This window comes from Cephus cinctus, unplaced genomic scaffold (assembly GCF_000341935.2).
Source record: "Cephus cinctus unplaced genomic scaffold, Ccin1 Ccin1_scaffold1439, whole genome shotgun sequence".
Classification (NCBI taxonomy): Eukaryota; Metazoa; Arthropoda; class Insecta; order Hymenoptera; family Cephidae; genus Cephus; species Cephus cinctus.
The window spans coordinates 123,038-137,457 of NW_014333818.1; the positions used below are offsets into that span (position 1 = coordinate 123,038).

At 49.8% G+C, this 14,420-nt stretch overlaps 1 protein-coding gene across 18 annotated transcripts in view; it reads right to left on the reverse strand.

Moving 5' to 3' along the window:
- Positions 1 to 14,420, reverse strand: part of LOC107273146 (forkhead box protein P1) — a 138,028-nt gene that overhangs the window by 114,225 nt on the left and 9,383 nt on the right. For 2 of the 18 annotated variants that reach the window (XM_025090436.1, XM_025090437.1), the window contains exon 1: positions 7,904 to 8,411. The exons of 11 other annotated variants lie outside the window; for them this stretch is intronic. Coding sequence is in view for 2 of the 7 variants with exons in the window: in XM_015751033.2 (XP_015606519.1) it covers positions 8,038 to 8,049 (12 nt within the window). In the remaining 5 variants the exon portion in view is untranslated. Of the gene's footprint in view, positions 1 to 5,993; positions 8,414 to 14,420 lie in introns of those variants that run through there. 5 more of the 18 variants (XM_015751033.2, XM_015751038.2, XM_015751034.2 and 2 more) reach the window with 5 other exon arrangements.

The window sequence follows — 14,420 nt, forward strand, 5'->3', positions numbered from 1 at the left end:
GGGAGGGGGGTTGCTAGGGTGGCGACGTTGTCGCGCGCGTGTGTGTGCCGAGTGACGTGCACCCCTTCCCCAACCCCAATCTCATTTATCCATCGCAGCTTCTAATCTCTCATGTTGCGCCCAGGAGGAGAGATCCAGCATATCTTCGCAAGGAGACGATGTAGTACAGGTCGCCGCCCGTACGTGAATCTATATCTACTTATGGCGCGAATAATAAGACAGCTCGACAGTATCACATCGAAATTGGCTGCGATGGCGGAATAACGTAGCAATAGCCGACACGTCTGCAGTATTTATTAGACTTTGATAAAACTGAACGATCCTTAAAAAGTTGAGAGGAAGTCCCCGTTTAGAGATAAACGGAGACAGCTAGTCAACGACACGTAGAGAGCATTCGGTTTCGCGAATGAAAGCGGCAGGGAAGGCTGGAGGCTACGCTGGAGGCTACGGGTGATGCTAACGCGCGGATCGAAGCGTGTACTTTGGCAATACCTAGGTGGCAGGTGTTAGGGTTGGTAAGTCTAGTTTAAATACCGTTATCGGTACTAGGCAGTAGGCAGTAGGCAGTAGGCAGTAGGCAGTGGGCAAAGCGGCACAACGGCATAACGGCAAAGCGACTTTCCACCCCATATGCGTGTTTTATGTTGCTAGGTGCCCGCGCACACATCGTACACATCGTACAAATCCTGCAAATCGTATACATATCGCACATATCGTACGTACACGTATACCCCCATGTCTCTACGTGAAACAAACACCGGAACGAAGGTGTTGGTGGTTCGTAGGTCGGCTGTGGGCACGGATAAACAATAGCCAATGCTCCGACAAGATTGCGCGTCGATATCGCTTGGCTCGCCAACTAACCAACCAACCCCTCTTTCGTTTCTGACGCTATTTTCGCACGTTGCTGCCGGACCTATTCGAGCGAAGAGCGAAGAGCGAAGAGCGAAGATCCTCATCGATCCTCATCGATCGTACGAACGCGTGTTACTGCAATTATGACAATTATGGTTCATATCCAACGGGCGTGCGTTCTTATCTGCAATTTCTTCATATTGCAATAGAATTATCTAGTGAATCAACTGAAACTATCAAACGAGCTCACTCTGTGTCTATACTGTTGTTCTTTGTGGATCGAATGTGGTGTAAAAGACGCGAGAGAGGCTCGTGAGGCTCGTGAGGCTCGCGAGGCTCGTGAGGCTCGCGAGAGGCCCTCGAGAGCCGACGTGTGTAGCGGTTGCCGCGGGGTTGCCGCGGGGTTCAAGGAGAGCAAGAAGAAGGAAGAGCGAGGGGATGCCGTCTTACGGAGTTCACGGAGGGACTGCCGAGGGATGATTTTCGCAACGAGTGACATCGGGTTTAAGCGCGATAGGAAACGAGGAGTTTAGAGGCGCCTCGCGCAGTTAGTTGCCCGCAGGAGATGAAGGCGTAAGTAGGTAAGAAAGTTATTTCCTGACCGGACACGGCTCCAACCCTTTCGCTGCTCCGCGTCCCTTTGAGTCCCACGGTATATACACCTACTGCTCAAGATTTTCGACCCTTCGTGCTTCCCAAGATTTGGCAGCAGCCCCTGAAGGCCTTATTGTCCTTTCAGTGTCGACCTGTGGACATGCCAGTGTCATCTCAACAGGATCCTAACGTTTCTCTAACTTCACGAAGACATATCCGTTTTCACCGACAGTCCCGCAGTCCTCGGAATCCCTGAATTTGACGAGCGGCACTAACACGCACACGAACGAACCGATAGAGGAGCTCCCTACAGGCCAAACGCCAGCACTCACTATCGCTCTCTTTGCCTCTCATAGCTTTTACTTGGCATTAAAATTTACCTGAATAAAAAAGAAAAGTTGATAGGTGGGCGTGCAGGCCGCCGGGTGAGAGAGGGAAGGGAGTTCGAGGCTAAACCGGCAGGAATCGCGCCATGAATAAGAATTAACCTCGGAAAATCATGAAAACGTTGCGAACCTCCTACGAACCTTTTATGTCCATAGTCCGGAGCTCAGAGTCCCGGGAAGTCCGCGTTCATCGTCACGATGTCTACCCCGGGCACCGCGACGCTCCCTTACCAAGAGAGCTAGAGGCCAAGAGAGCACGGGGCTGGAAGCACGTCGAGATAACGGAGAGTTAGACGCCGCCTTCCCTTTAACCCTTCACCCTTTACCTTCTCACCGGCAACCCTCCCAGTGTCTCTCAATTCATTATTTCTTCGTTCATCTTATTGTCGAGTCTTTGCCAGGTGGACGTAAATAACTGGCACAGTTAACATGGACACAGTGAAAAAGTAAAGATGCTAGTGGAAAATTATAGGGCAACGAGAGATCGTTGGGAATGTTCGAGATTTAACGGAAAACGGTGAAAGCAAAGCGTGTAAGGATGAATTCGAGAGGAGGGGCAGTCTGCAGGTGCTCACGCCAGCGGAAACGGGAGTGCGCGATGAAAGGGGTGGAATACGCAGGGTTCGTATCAGCGCCATCTTCGGAGGAGCAGGAACCATCAGGGATGCACGCACGTACGCTCGTATTAGGATTCTTGTAATGTATGGCACTCCATCGGAGAGAAGCCCGGAAAGCGGAGGCACCCCTTTGCCCATGATTTACGTCGTCTTACAGGACGGCGTGCCGGGTTAAATCGGCCACTCACGCACGCTCGTTACCGCTCGCGCACAGCCCACGCGTGTACGTGTGCCCGTTCGTGCCTGCGTTCGTTCATTCGCGTGCCAGTTCGTCGAGACCGGCACGGAGTTCCTTGGACCCTGCCACCCTGCCCGACTTTTTCATGAGCTTAGTTACTTCTTTTTTTTGCTTCTAATAAAATACGTTAATCGCATAATTTTTAGCAACACTTTCGCGGCGCCTGCGCCCTGTGACAAGGGTGTCGGCAGTGCGATTACATAATACCGAACGTTAATGTCCCATCCGGGTGAACAGAGGAAACTAACTAAACTGCACCGCTCGGAAACGTCATTGTCATCGAAATGTCAATTGATTGCCTTTGAGCATAAGCAAGCAGCCAGCAGCCAGCAGCCAGCAGCCAGCAGCCAGCTAGCAAGCGTTAACGGGCATAAGGAAGAAGGAATAGTGTGGGAAAACAGCAACGTATAACAATGAGCGTACGTAATGGCTGCGAGCCGAGACTCCCACTCGCACGTGCCTAAACAGGAAATCCTTCTTTCAGGTAATTGCGCGACACGATTCAATCCCAACGCGCGACTTCAGCCGAGCTTACCTAACCTAACCTAAATACACTCTTGCCCAGGACACTCAACGAGACGCGGATAAAGTGTAACACGCACATTTGCTTGCGGGGAAGATCCGCTGCAAGTTAATTGGGAAAGAGACTCCCAATACCAGCAATGATCGGCACAGGGATTATCATCTGCTCCGGGTGGTAATGTGTTGCACGTTATGTCATACACTGGTACTGATCACTTAATCAGCGCGGATAATTGGTACGGCAGAGCCTCCGAGATAAAAAGCGTGCGTGTAACGTAACACACACGAAAGGACAGGGCACTGCCGAATTACAAGGGGGAAATGCAAATCATCTAATTCCCAAGAATCCCGCAGGGCATCGAGGGCGTTAGTGCTTTTTTTCCCGACGGAAGAATCCGGGGAATAGTCGAGCAAACTAATTCGCTACGTACTTCGTGTAACGAACGAGCAATATGGCATCGCGACGCCTTTGGGAACGAATCAACGACCGCGCGGCTCGATCGCCTCCTGATTGCAACGACAAATAGTATGGCGTCGCGTCACATTGCGTCGCGCAAAACTTCCCAGCCCAAACATGCGAGCCTAACCCAGCAATCACCGCACGGCTGTGCTCGTGGCTCGTGGCTCGTACGATCGTGGAGATGACTCTCTCTCTCTCTCTCTCTCTCTCTCTCTCTCTCTCTCTCTCTCACTCTCTCTCTCTCTCTCTCTCTCTCGCTCACTCTATTCGCTGTCAGTGCATTGCGATAGACACCCTCCGGGAGTGCAATCCGTGGACACTTTTGTTGGCCGGCCGTCCATGGTCGCGCGGGAGCTGCGTTCACCGGATGGAACGCGTACCCGGTACATCGACGCTCCTGCATTTTGCTTATTTCACGAGGAGTTACACGCTGCGCGGATGCAATCAGACGTTCTCTCGCGTTAAGCCCCGTTACGTTACGCGCTCTCTCTCTCTCTCTCTCTCTCTCTCTCTCTCTCTCTCTCTCTCCCTCTCTCTGTGTGTGTGTGTGTGTATGCAGAATCCGAGAGTTATCAGAAGAAGATAAGGTACGGGCTGGTAGGTGAGCAGGTAGATCCAACGAAAAAAGAGAGACCTTCTCCGGAACATGAAAACGCTTCGAAAGTTCGACAACGTAAAAGTACAAAGTGGCGAAGAAAGGAAAGAAAAGGAAAGCGAAGAAACGAGGCAATCCGATAACTCGGCAAACCAGAATGAAGGAAGGAAGAGAGGGAAGAGAGGGAAGAGGAGGGAAGAGAAGGGAGGGGGGGGGGTCTCGGTGTATCTCTAGAAGCCTCGGTTTAATAACAGCGCATTGTAAGTCGCGGGTGACAATAGTTTCTTTTGATAACAGTCGTGGAATGGAATCGTGCAGCTGTTCAGCTCTTTCCTCGCGGCGGACTCCTCAAACTCAAACTCAGACTCAGAATTAGAGGAAAGGAGGAGGAGGAGGAGGAGGAGGAGGGGAAACGAGTAGGGGCCGAGAGAGAGAGAGAGAGAGAGAGAGAGAGAGAGAGAGAGAGAGAGAGAGAGAGAGAGAGAGAGAGAGAGAGAGGGAGCTGATTCAATACAATCGTCACTCGCTCATTATTTGCGTATCAGTTGTTTGCACGATTCTGTTTACGAGTCGAGTTTAAGGCGCGGTCTCGGGCTGGTTGTGCATCGCGATGCGTCGCGATGCCTCGCGATGCCTCGCGTCTCTTGCATGCACCATACTGTCTATGTGAAATGGGAAACAGAACGAACACAAGGAAAACAAGTGCAGCTCATAGATTGAACATCAAAAGAGACGGCGTCGACGACGAAGACGACGACGACAGTGGTTAAAGCAGCGGTCGGGACGGTGGCGTCGCCGCCACGAAGGACGCTCTCTGGAATGGCTACGTCCGTTGTTCGCTTCACCTTAGAAGTCAACACACAACCTGGCTATAAATAACCGGCTGTTTACTCACTTTTGCCCTCAAATACTTTTTAGTGTCTTTTATAGCACGCGCGAATAGTCAGAGTCCCACCTTGTCCCCGGATGCCCGATGTCCCTCTGCGACACCTTCATAACTTTTCCTTTTGCAGGCCTGTGATAACTGGGACACCTTCGACAGTCAAGTCGTCCTTTCGTCGCTGTCCCAGTGTCTCGCAAATATTTGCCCATACTAACGTATCCTCCGTCGTAGATCGTCATGCCACTGCGAAGAGACGGCGGAACAAGAAGGAAAAGTCACATGGTCAGGAGATTCCAATCCACGATAACGGAAATTCGCTATCCTCAGAAATCGATTGGTCGTTTGAATGATGAAACTAGAAAGTCGCGATTGCACGTGGGCTCATGTTAATAGAGGATTCTGCTAGAGAAGCCGAATTACTTATAGCATATCAGTAGATGAGCATCGATCGAGATGTCGCGCAAGTCGAGCACGTGCGTAATCACGTGCTCGTTCCGTTGTTGACGTTACCGACGCCGCCTCTCTCTCTCTCTCTCTCTCTCTCTCTCTCTCTCTCTCTCTCACTCTCTCTCACTCTCTCACAAACGAACCATGGAATGGTCCTTTCATGCTTATGCATACGATCTGCGCTAAAAATCGCGTTTGCGTTCTATCTATTATTTGAATGTCGTTATGTAATTGGCATGGGATGGATGATTCACAATAAGAGTTTTGCTCAAGCGATACGAGAAACGAGATTAACAGCGTTCACCTAGAGCATAACTAGCAATTATTAAATTTATCGGATGAACGGGCACATGTAGAATAAAGAAAAGTGTAAAGCACTAAATTCTCGTGACTTACATGAAATCCGATGACAGCCTTGCATCTGTTGATCGAAAGGATCGGAGGGTGATTAGGATCGGGAGGGGCTGTCAGTGCGAGTCGAGGTACCGGTGGCCATATTGGTGTTGACGAGGATGATAGCAATGACAATAGTAAGAATGCTGATAACAGCAGTGGCAGGTGTGGGGACGCGGAAGGGAGGCCGGAGAGAGCACTAGTCGATGACAGTCAGTGCAGTAGGCTCCAATGTTCGAGACGAAGAGAACTCAGTAGAGAACGTTGCTGCAGGAACGTACGATTTCCTCGTGGTTAACTTGCACACGTCAGTCACTGGTGACGTAGCGACGATGGCGCTCACTAACGTAAATATGCACAGATAACGCTACCTGCGGTAACCAGCGTCACCTCGATCAGTACGAGCATTGCGAGTGAGAGGAGCGCGAACTGATTCTTCCTGAACGAACGGCTAATCGCGACGAGATTCTTTGGTTCACTTTAATAGTTGCGCCGCCACGCACGTAAGCCCGTTGCTCTTCGTGAGTACGTATCCAAGCGATACTACTCATCGTCGTCATCGTCGCCGACGGCGGCGGCTTCGCTCTGACATCCGAGTTACAGGAGGCAACTCGGCCTAGGGAAACCGAAGTACGACGACGATGTGACGAAGAAAGGAAGAAAGAGAGAGAGAGAGAGAGAGAGAGAGAGAGAGAGAGAGAGAGGGAGAGAGAGAGGGAGAGAGGGGGGAAGGGGTACGGGGGAAGGGAAACTCTGAGTTAAATCGCGTCGACGATTCCCGCGCGTGAAGATTCACAGAAATCCGTGAGCACCGTACCGCGTGCAGAGTACTGCGAGGTAGAGTCTGCAGTGTAGGCACTACGATATTATAAAGACTTTAGATTATAACGTGTAGCGGCGTCCTAGCTGCCTCCGCTACGTAAAGCAGAGCAGCAGGCAACGCGAACGAGCCGACGAATGAGCTAGTGGACGAGACGGGACGGGACGGGACGGGACGGGACGGGACGAGACGAGACGAAACTGAACGAACCTACGTAGAAGAGAGCGAGCGAGAGAGCGAGAGAGCGCGCGCGAGCGAACAACCAGGCGGCCGAACGAGTCTCGTCGCTCGGTGAACAGCCCGTGGCCCCCACGTTGTTTGTCTCGCGAGTGGCCTGTTTACATGTTGACTCTCTGTTTACGCGTTTCATGCCCCCTCGGGCCCGCGACGCCCGCACTGCCCGCCCCTCGAGCGACGCCGCGCGTCCCGCGGAGTTCCCTATCCCCTTCCGCTCGACGCTCGCCTCTCACCCCCCTCTGCCGCCCATCGACGCTCACTCTGGTTGCAGAACGTCAGGCGACGCCTTCGTTCCTCTTGTCGACACCTTAAGGCCATTGCACACGGAACTTCCGTAAGAGTGCTGCAAGGTGGTGTAGACTGTGGTCCATCATCTTGTCCATCGGACATGCAGCAGCAGACTCGTTGCCTTAGCCTTACCCGCTCCACGTTATCCTTACGGAAGTTGTGCGTTGCCTGCGCAATCTGCGCAATCTGCACAATCTGCACATGGGCTCCTGCTCCTATTTTAACCTCCCGCTTTGCTGCACTCCCGTTGCATCTCTCGACTGACCGAGCGTGTACTCTCGTTGTCCTGCCCAACTGCACATGCATGCTCCACACGTTGTCGGCAATTCCTGCGCTCGATTCTCAATGAGCGATCCGCGATCGACAAGTTCGGCCAGAAAAAGTAAGAGAATTCACGCAGACTAATATTTGGACTTTTCAGTCTTATTGTTAGAGCAGGAAAAGGCGTCGCTGATACTGTTGCGAGTGTTCTTGACACACACACACACGCGAGCGAGTGAGAGTTGAAATCTGTTTGCGCTCGTCGCTGGCTTTATGCGCTTATCTAAAAAAGAAAAGAGCGGCCTACCATGGAATTCGAGTGTGACGAGTCTGAGGCCAGGCTGGACGTTACGGACGTTACGATACTTCAACATTATGGCCGTTCAAACACTGGGGGATCTTCCTAAACTTGAATAAACTCCACGACTATGCTGTACATACTTTTTTGCGCATTCAATACATACGAGAGTTCTCTCCTCTCCTCGCCGCGTCTCGTGGTCAATCCTGGCACCCACACAATACCCCCTCCCTCGTTCTCTCGTTAGCTCTGCGCAACCATCCGACGATCTTAACTACTAGCACTTGTTTGTTTATCGACATGCTAATAAACGTTTTCCCGTTGTTGCCGTCTTCTTCCATGAAATCGTTGCAACAGACATCACCGCAACGCAACACGGCGACAACACGGCGACAACACGGCGACAACACGGCGACAACGCAACGCGACACTCGCGCGCGCGCACGCGCAGTGCCGCGCCTACGCATGCGAGGGCTCCGAGGCACCAGTCGAACGCACCAGCAAAACATTCGGTCTTTACACGCTACGAGACAGAAGGAGGAATGGGAAGGAATGAAAATGAGTTGAAAGGGGGAGAAATAAAAGTGAAAAGGAGAAGGGGATCTCGTCAATGACTTAAAGCACTTATGTAGAGTCATGAGTTATGTTATGTTGCCTCTCTTCTCGCCGATTGTACACACTCGGTTTTATCCGGAACACGTTCCGCGAACCGATGACGAACGTCCTGCGAATGTAGCGTTTGCTCCTCACGAGATCGTCGTACCTGCTCCTCTCTAGCACACGAGTGGAAATAGGTTTGGGCAATCAGATGTTTATGGCTGCGTCCACGTGGATAGAATCATCAGGGTCGAGTAGCGCAGCCATGTTTATCATATGACATCGATTATTAAGGATTATTTAAAGGCGACATGGGCCGCCTCTGACTCCTTCTTTCCCTATACTCGCGCGAGCCCTAAGTCCGTCCGGTGCGCGCGGCTCGCGGCTCGCGGCTCGCCGGTTGACCGGTTGACCGGCTATCCGATTAACTCGATCACCCGTTCGGCTGCGCTCGCGCTCTCGCTTCCTCCTATTTATCTTTTCGAACTGCCCAAGTGAAATTACATCGATACCTGATCGGTTTATCCGTTGATCAATTAATCTTATCGGCGAAGCGTGTACGTGCAACCCTTCTCCGGCTCCTCCTCTTTCAATAACCCTCTTTTCCTATCCGTGCATCGCTCTGTCCTTCTGTCCTGTCCGTCTCTCATCCAGAGCGACGATTCGCAATGCCGGACCCTAATGACTCGTGTGAGCCTCAGTTTGACTTATTGTTAAGGCGCGACCGCAACATAATTGCGATCGCCGCCGACGTTTTGCCCCCCCCCCCTCCTTACCCTCCTCCTCCTCCTCCTCCTCCGCAAACTTACTGTTGCAACCGGCAATGAGATACGCGTTATTAAAAAATACAGTAAACTCCAATCCAATTTCGCTTTATGCTACGTGAAATAATTGTTCGGCATCTGCGACAGTCAATGTGATTGCTTCGTGAGGCTGAAGCGATTCTTACGTACCCGTTACCAATCAGCTGTGCAACTGATCTCATGAATGAGCCACACATGTACATTGTAGAAACGGCCTGAAGCTACGTAATTCTATGAGTCTTTTTCCTTGCACATCTTGCTGCACCACGTAGGTATTGACAGTTGACTTTGAGAGTCCGCGTCTCCTGTGCGGTTATCCCTGATTTTCTCTGATTTTCCCCGATTATCCCTGATTATCCCTGATTATCCCTGGCTGCCGTTCAACTGCCGTGGCTGCGACTGCCCTGACGCCCGCTGATTGTCGGGGCCCTACGATAACGCACGTGCCAAGTCTTTAGAGAGTCAGAATCAACCGCGTAGGTCGATCAACTAGTCGACGTTGACGCAATCGCCAGTTATGCGTCCCTCCTGCAGCTCCTACTGCCCGGTTATTTATTAATTCCATCCGAAGTACGAAGCCCCTGCGGCTATACCTGCTACAGCTAGCCTAAGGCTTATGCTCGTTTTAATGCGCTACGAAAATGTAAACGTCACAAAATTCGTCTTTCCTGCATCCTAGCGAGTTAGCTTTGTCGCGGCCTGTACGAGGGAGCAAATAATTTACAAGAAATCGGCAGCGGACGCGTGAATACCTAATTATCGCGATTGCGATCCTTTTTTCTTTGCTAAAGAGGAAATGCAGTCCTTAAGGGCGGAAGTTGGCTGTAGCTGTAGAGGGTCGGATTGCAAGAAAATAAAGAGTCGATTAAGAGGACTCCTTGGGGGAAAACGACGAAAGCTATTCCCATCAGTGTTATATCCGTTTTCCGGAGTGATAAAGGAGATGAGAGGTGGAGACGCAGCCATAGATAGAAATAGGAAGGGCATCACGTATACCTGATTCCAAAGGTATTTCTTTGTCGTTAGAAAGTTGAATAGTAAAAAGCAGTGGCGATCTTATACAAGTAGTATAGTAGTATAGTAGTGTAATACTAGCGGTGGTAGTAGTTAATCAAAAGCCTCTTCTTTATTATATTCGTTTCCCTATAAGAAAAAGCGTAATCGCGTAGGAGCGGAGCAGTTACATCCTGAATTGTCGATTTCTACAGTTTCCAATATTCACATCGCGGAAGCAATAAATACATTTGGACTTTGGTACACACTCTATAGAATTAAGGTAAGATATGAAAGTAACGACGAAAAATGATGAGCTCGAGGAGAAAATCGAAGGATTGTCTTGAAAAGGGACACCTAGAAAGTGTAATAGCCGTAATAGGTATATAGTATAGGGACTGGCGAGTGGCGAGTGGCGGGCGGAAAGCGAAAGGTTAACCAATTGAAAGTAAAAAGTAGCTGATATACTTGCGAGGAACAAAGTCGATTGCGATTGGAATACTTTATCCGAGAAACCGAGCCTGGCTCAGTTGGGGTAAAAGGGAATAGGCTTTGGCATTATTAACAACTTCATTTGCCCTCCCGCTTTCACTTTTCACATTTTCCCATTTCCCCCTTTCCTTTCGACCTGACGTACATTCTCCTTCGTCTTCCTCTTCCTTCTCCTCCTCCTCCTCCTCCTGATTCTCCTTTCGCTTCTTTCGCTCGAAAAGCGTATCTCTCCAAGAAAGCCGCGCACGCAACAATCGAGCCAAGCCAATTCTATTTATTTAACCAGAACTTTTGTGTGAAATCCATCAAGAAGGGAGGGTTTCTCCGAGAGGAGAAAATAAAGAGCAAAGAGCATCATTGTTATCAAGCTATCAGGTAAAGAGAAGCAAAGAATCTGCTTGGTTGAGTCCATCCCGATGTTCGACACATCCAAAGTGGATCGAACACTATACTATACACTGTAACGTATTCTTTTTCCTTAACCCGACACCGATAGCGAAAAATCCGAGATCGAACTATCTTCGAGAATCAACCTATATCTGTCAAGTCGAAATCCCTTCACCAATTAATAAATTGGCAGACTCACCGGAGCTGGTGCAGCTAATCCGTAAAGGCCGAGAACTGCATCCAGAGGACACTCGGGTGGGCACTGCACTGGGGCACGACACTACACCTCCGGAACACTCACAGGAAATCCACTGAATTTCCTGGATATCGCGAGAGCAACGCGAGAACTACACGAGCGTGAACTTTCTATAGCGGATCGAAACACAGCTGGAAAAACTGTCAACAGACAACACGCGAGCGCGAGACAGCCGTGACAGCCGTGACAGCCGTGACACCTCGGTCGGTGCCCCGAGACAGACTGCTTTGACAAAAACCAAATTCGAGAACTAATCATTCCGATTGGGCGAGATCCTAATAGCCGATAACTCTTCCATCTCCCTCGAGGTGACCCTTTAAACCAAATAGAGAGCATTCCTTAGAGAATCGGTACGCAACACTTTTCAAAATCCTTCACGGTCGCTTCTCCACGGCAGATTCGAGCACCTCGACCTCAACTAAAGAATAACGAAATCTTACGAGAGCATCGGCATAACTATACGAATCAACCCGAGAGCGTAGCTTCTGAGCAGGGTGGCGACCCGAAGGGAACCCGAAAGCGGGAACGCTATCTGTATCGGTAGCCGGAGGCGCCTTGTGACCGTGAATCGAAAAATCACGTCACAACAGATACATGTAAACTCACATGGGCGTAGGGATATGAGTTGCGTTTCTTTACCAAACTCTTTCCCCATTCCGCCTGAGTTTCAATACTTTGCGACTGTAACGTCAGGCGACGGCTCGAATCGCGTTCCACCTTTACAGGTCTCCCTTAAAGGAGTTCAAGTTAAGCCCGACTTGCGGGAGAGCGCAACCAAAGACAGCCAATCAGCCGTCGGGCCTGGATGTAAATGCGTTTCGGTGTATTTCGCCGAGTGACAAAAACATTAACATAAATCAAGAAGTAGGAACAAGTAACAATGCCCCAACTCGGTTGAGAGAAACGCGTCAAAGTGGAAGTTCAGACGTTCGGAAAGCAAAAAATGTTTCATCGAATCACTTAATTCGGCACTCGCGGGACTGACTCTCCTTTCTCTCTTCCCCTTGCCGGCCTCACTCGCGCGCACTCTTTGACTATTCAATTGGTCTTTGCAATTAGTAATGTGAAAAGTTGAAAGTCATTTGTCGAATTTCCGGCACACAACGCCGGCCCATTATCGAGAATTTCACCTGACGCTACAAGCTATTTCCTTTCCACCTATACAAGGCTATTCAGCCCAAACGCATCGACTGAATTTGAAAGTTACTGTGAAATCGTTTGCTAATATCGCTCGCAGAAATTTGCCAAGTTCACCGACTGGACTCCCAGCCTCATAAATCCCTTTACCTGTTATTCAAGCGCAGCCCATAATATGCACTTCTATTAGATATCAATTAACTGAAGCATCATGGCAACCGACTAAGGGGGACGCATCCTCAAATCCATCCAGAATTCTCGAGGATGTTAATTGGATGTTGGTGAATTGATACCCAAAAATAAATGATGATTTATAATTTGATAAACTGTAAGTGATCTATTACCTTATAAAAAAAAAAGGAAGCACCCCTGGGTACCTGCGTCCATTCAGCCTTACTGTACACTTTACCTGAAACAGAGGTAAGAAAGAGCCACGTTTAGAGAAAATGCATGGAAAGGAATAAGAGCATGCTCTCGCAGCGAGCCTCGAGCGGAAGGTGTGCGTTTCGCCGATAATGTTTTTCTCGTCGGTGCAATTATACTTGAGGTAGGCGGAGGTAGAAGAAGAAGGTAGAAGAAGAAAGAACCAAGTCATCAATCAAGGCTCAATCAAAGGGCACAAGGTATCGATCGTCTAAGCCTAAGAGTTAAGGAGGGATGGTTCCCGAAGTCAAGGAGAAAGAGAGCAGGAGAAAGTAAGGAACGAGATAAGCTCGGTAGAAGATAGCTTAAGCTTAAGGAAAGGGAGAGCCGCCGAGAGAGAAAAAACTTTCTTATTAACACAATCAATCAAGCCACCTCGAATTTAAAGCATTTTTCTCGATTTTCCAGGTGGTTGCACGTGGGGGGTGGCGCAGGTACCCGTAGCTATTCGCGGCTGAAGAGCTTCGTACGGAAGGCAGAGTGAAGGGCAAGGACGGCCGGTTCGAGTGAGTGTGTGCAAAAGAGCAAGAGAGAGAGAGAGAGAGAGGGGGGGGAAGGGAGGGGGGAGTTGCGATGGCGAGGGATCAGGGGAGTCAGAGAGAGTAAACGCTGATCCCATAAGTTTTCAGTAATCGATACGAAATTAAGGAGCCGAGAAACGGCAGCTAATTACTCGACGTAGAACCGCGAAGCGCGTAAATCAACATCGACAGCGAAACAGAAAAATAATATGAAAAATTCTTAACAATAGAATAACTTAGTCTTTTGTTTGAATAGTAGGATATATACATATGTATATGTATATTAGTGGTACATATAATATGTATAACCGAGCCCATATGCTTCTCAGCCTCGTAATCAGTCTCGCCTCCCGAAGCGAAAGCCACGACTCCTTTGACCCGATATTCTCCGAGCTTCATTAGAATGAATCTGCAAATTGTTTGATAAGAAGCAACAGCGCAATGAAAGAAAGCACCGAAGGAGATATTGAGAGAAGTGAGACAGGCAGACAGACGGAGGTGACGAGTTTTAAACTCGTAAAAGTTCAAAGTCAGCGCACCGCTTATTCCATCTATTTAGCAGCAACTTGCACCTCCCGTCGCTATTCTCCCCCACCATAGTCCACGGGTTCTCCACAACATCCTAATCGCGCGGAGTCTCTCCATCGAGGGTCGCCTTTAAGGGCAATCTCTGAGGCGACATGCGACATGCGACAACTCAAACGACTGCTTTCCTTTTCTGTACGTGCAGGAGGTGGAAGGTGGAAGGTGGAACCGTGACCCACTGCTGGCACCTCAGGGTCCCTTCTTTTATCGCGCGCTACTTCCTCCTCTTCTTGTTCTGCTCATCACGACGGGATATACGCCAGAAGGGAAAGAAGGAAAAAGTCTTAGAGTGTGTACGAAGCTGTCTCGGTTTACGGGAGTTTTACCGCTCG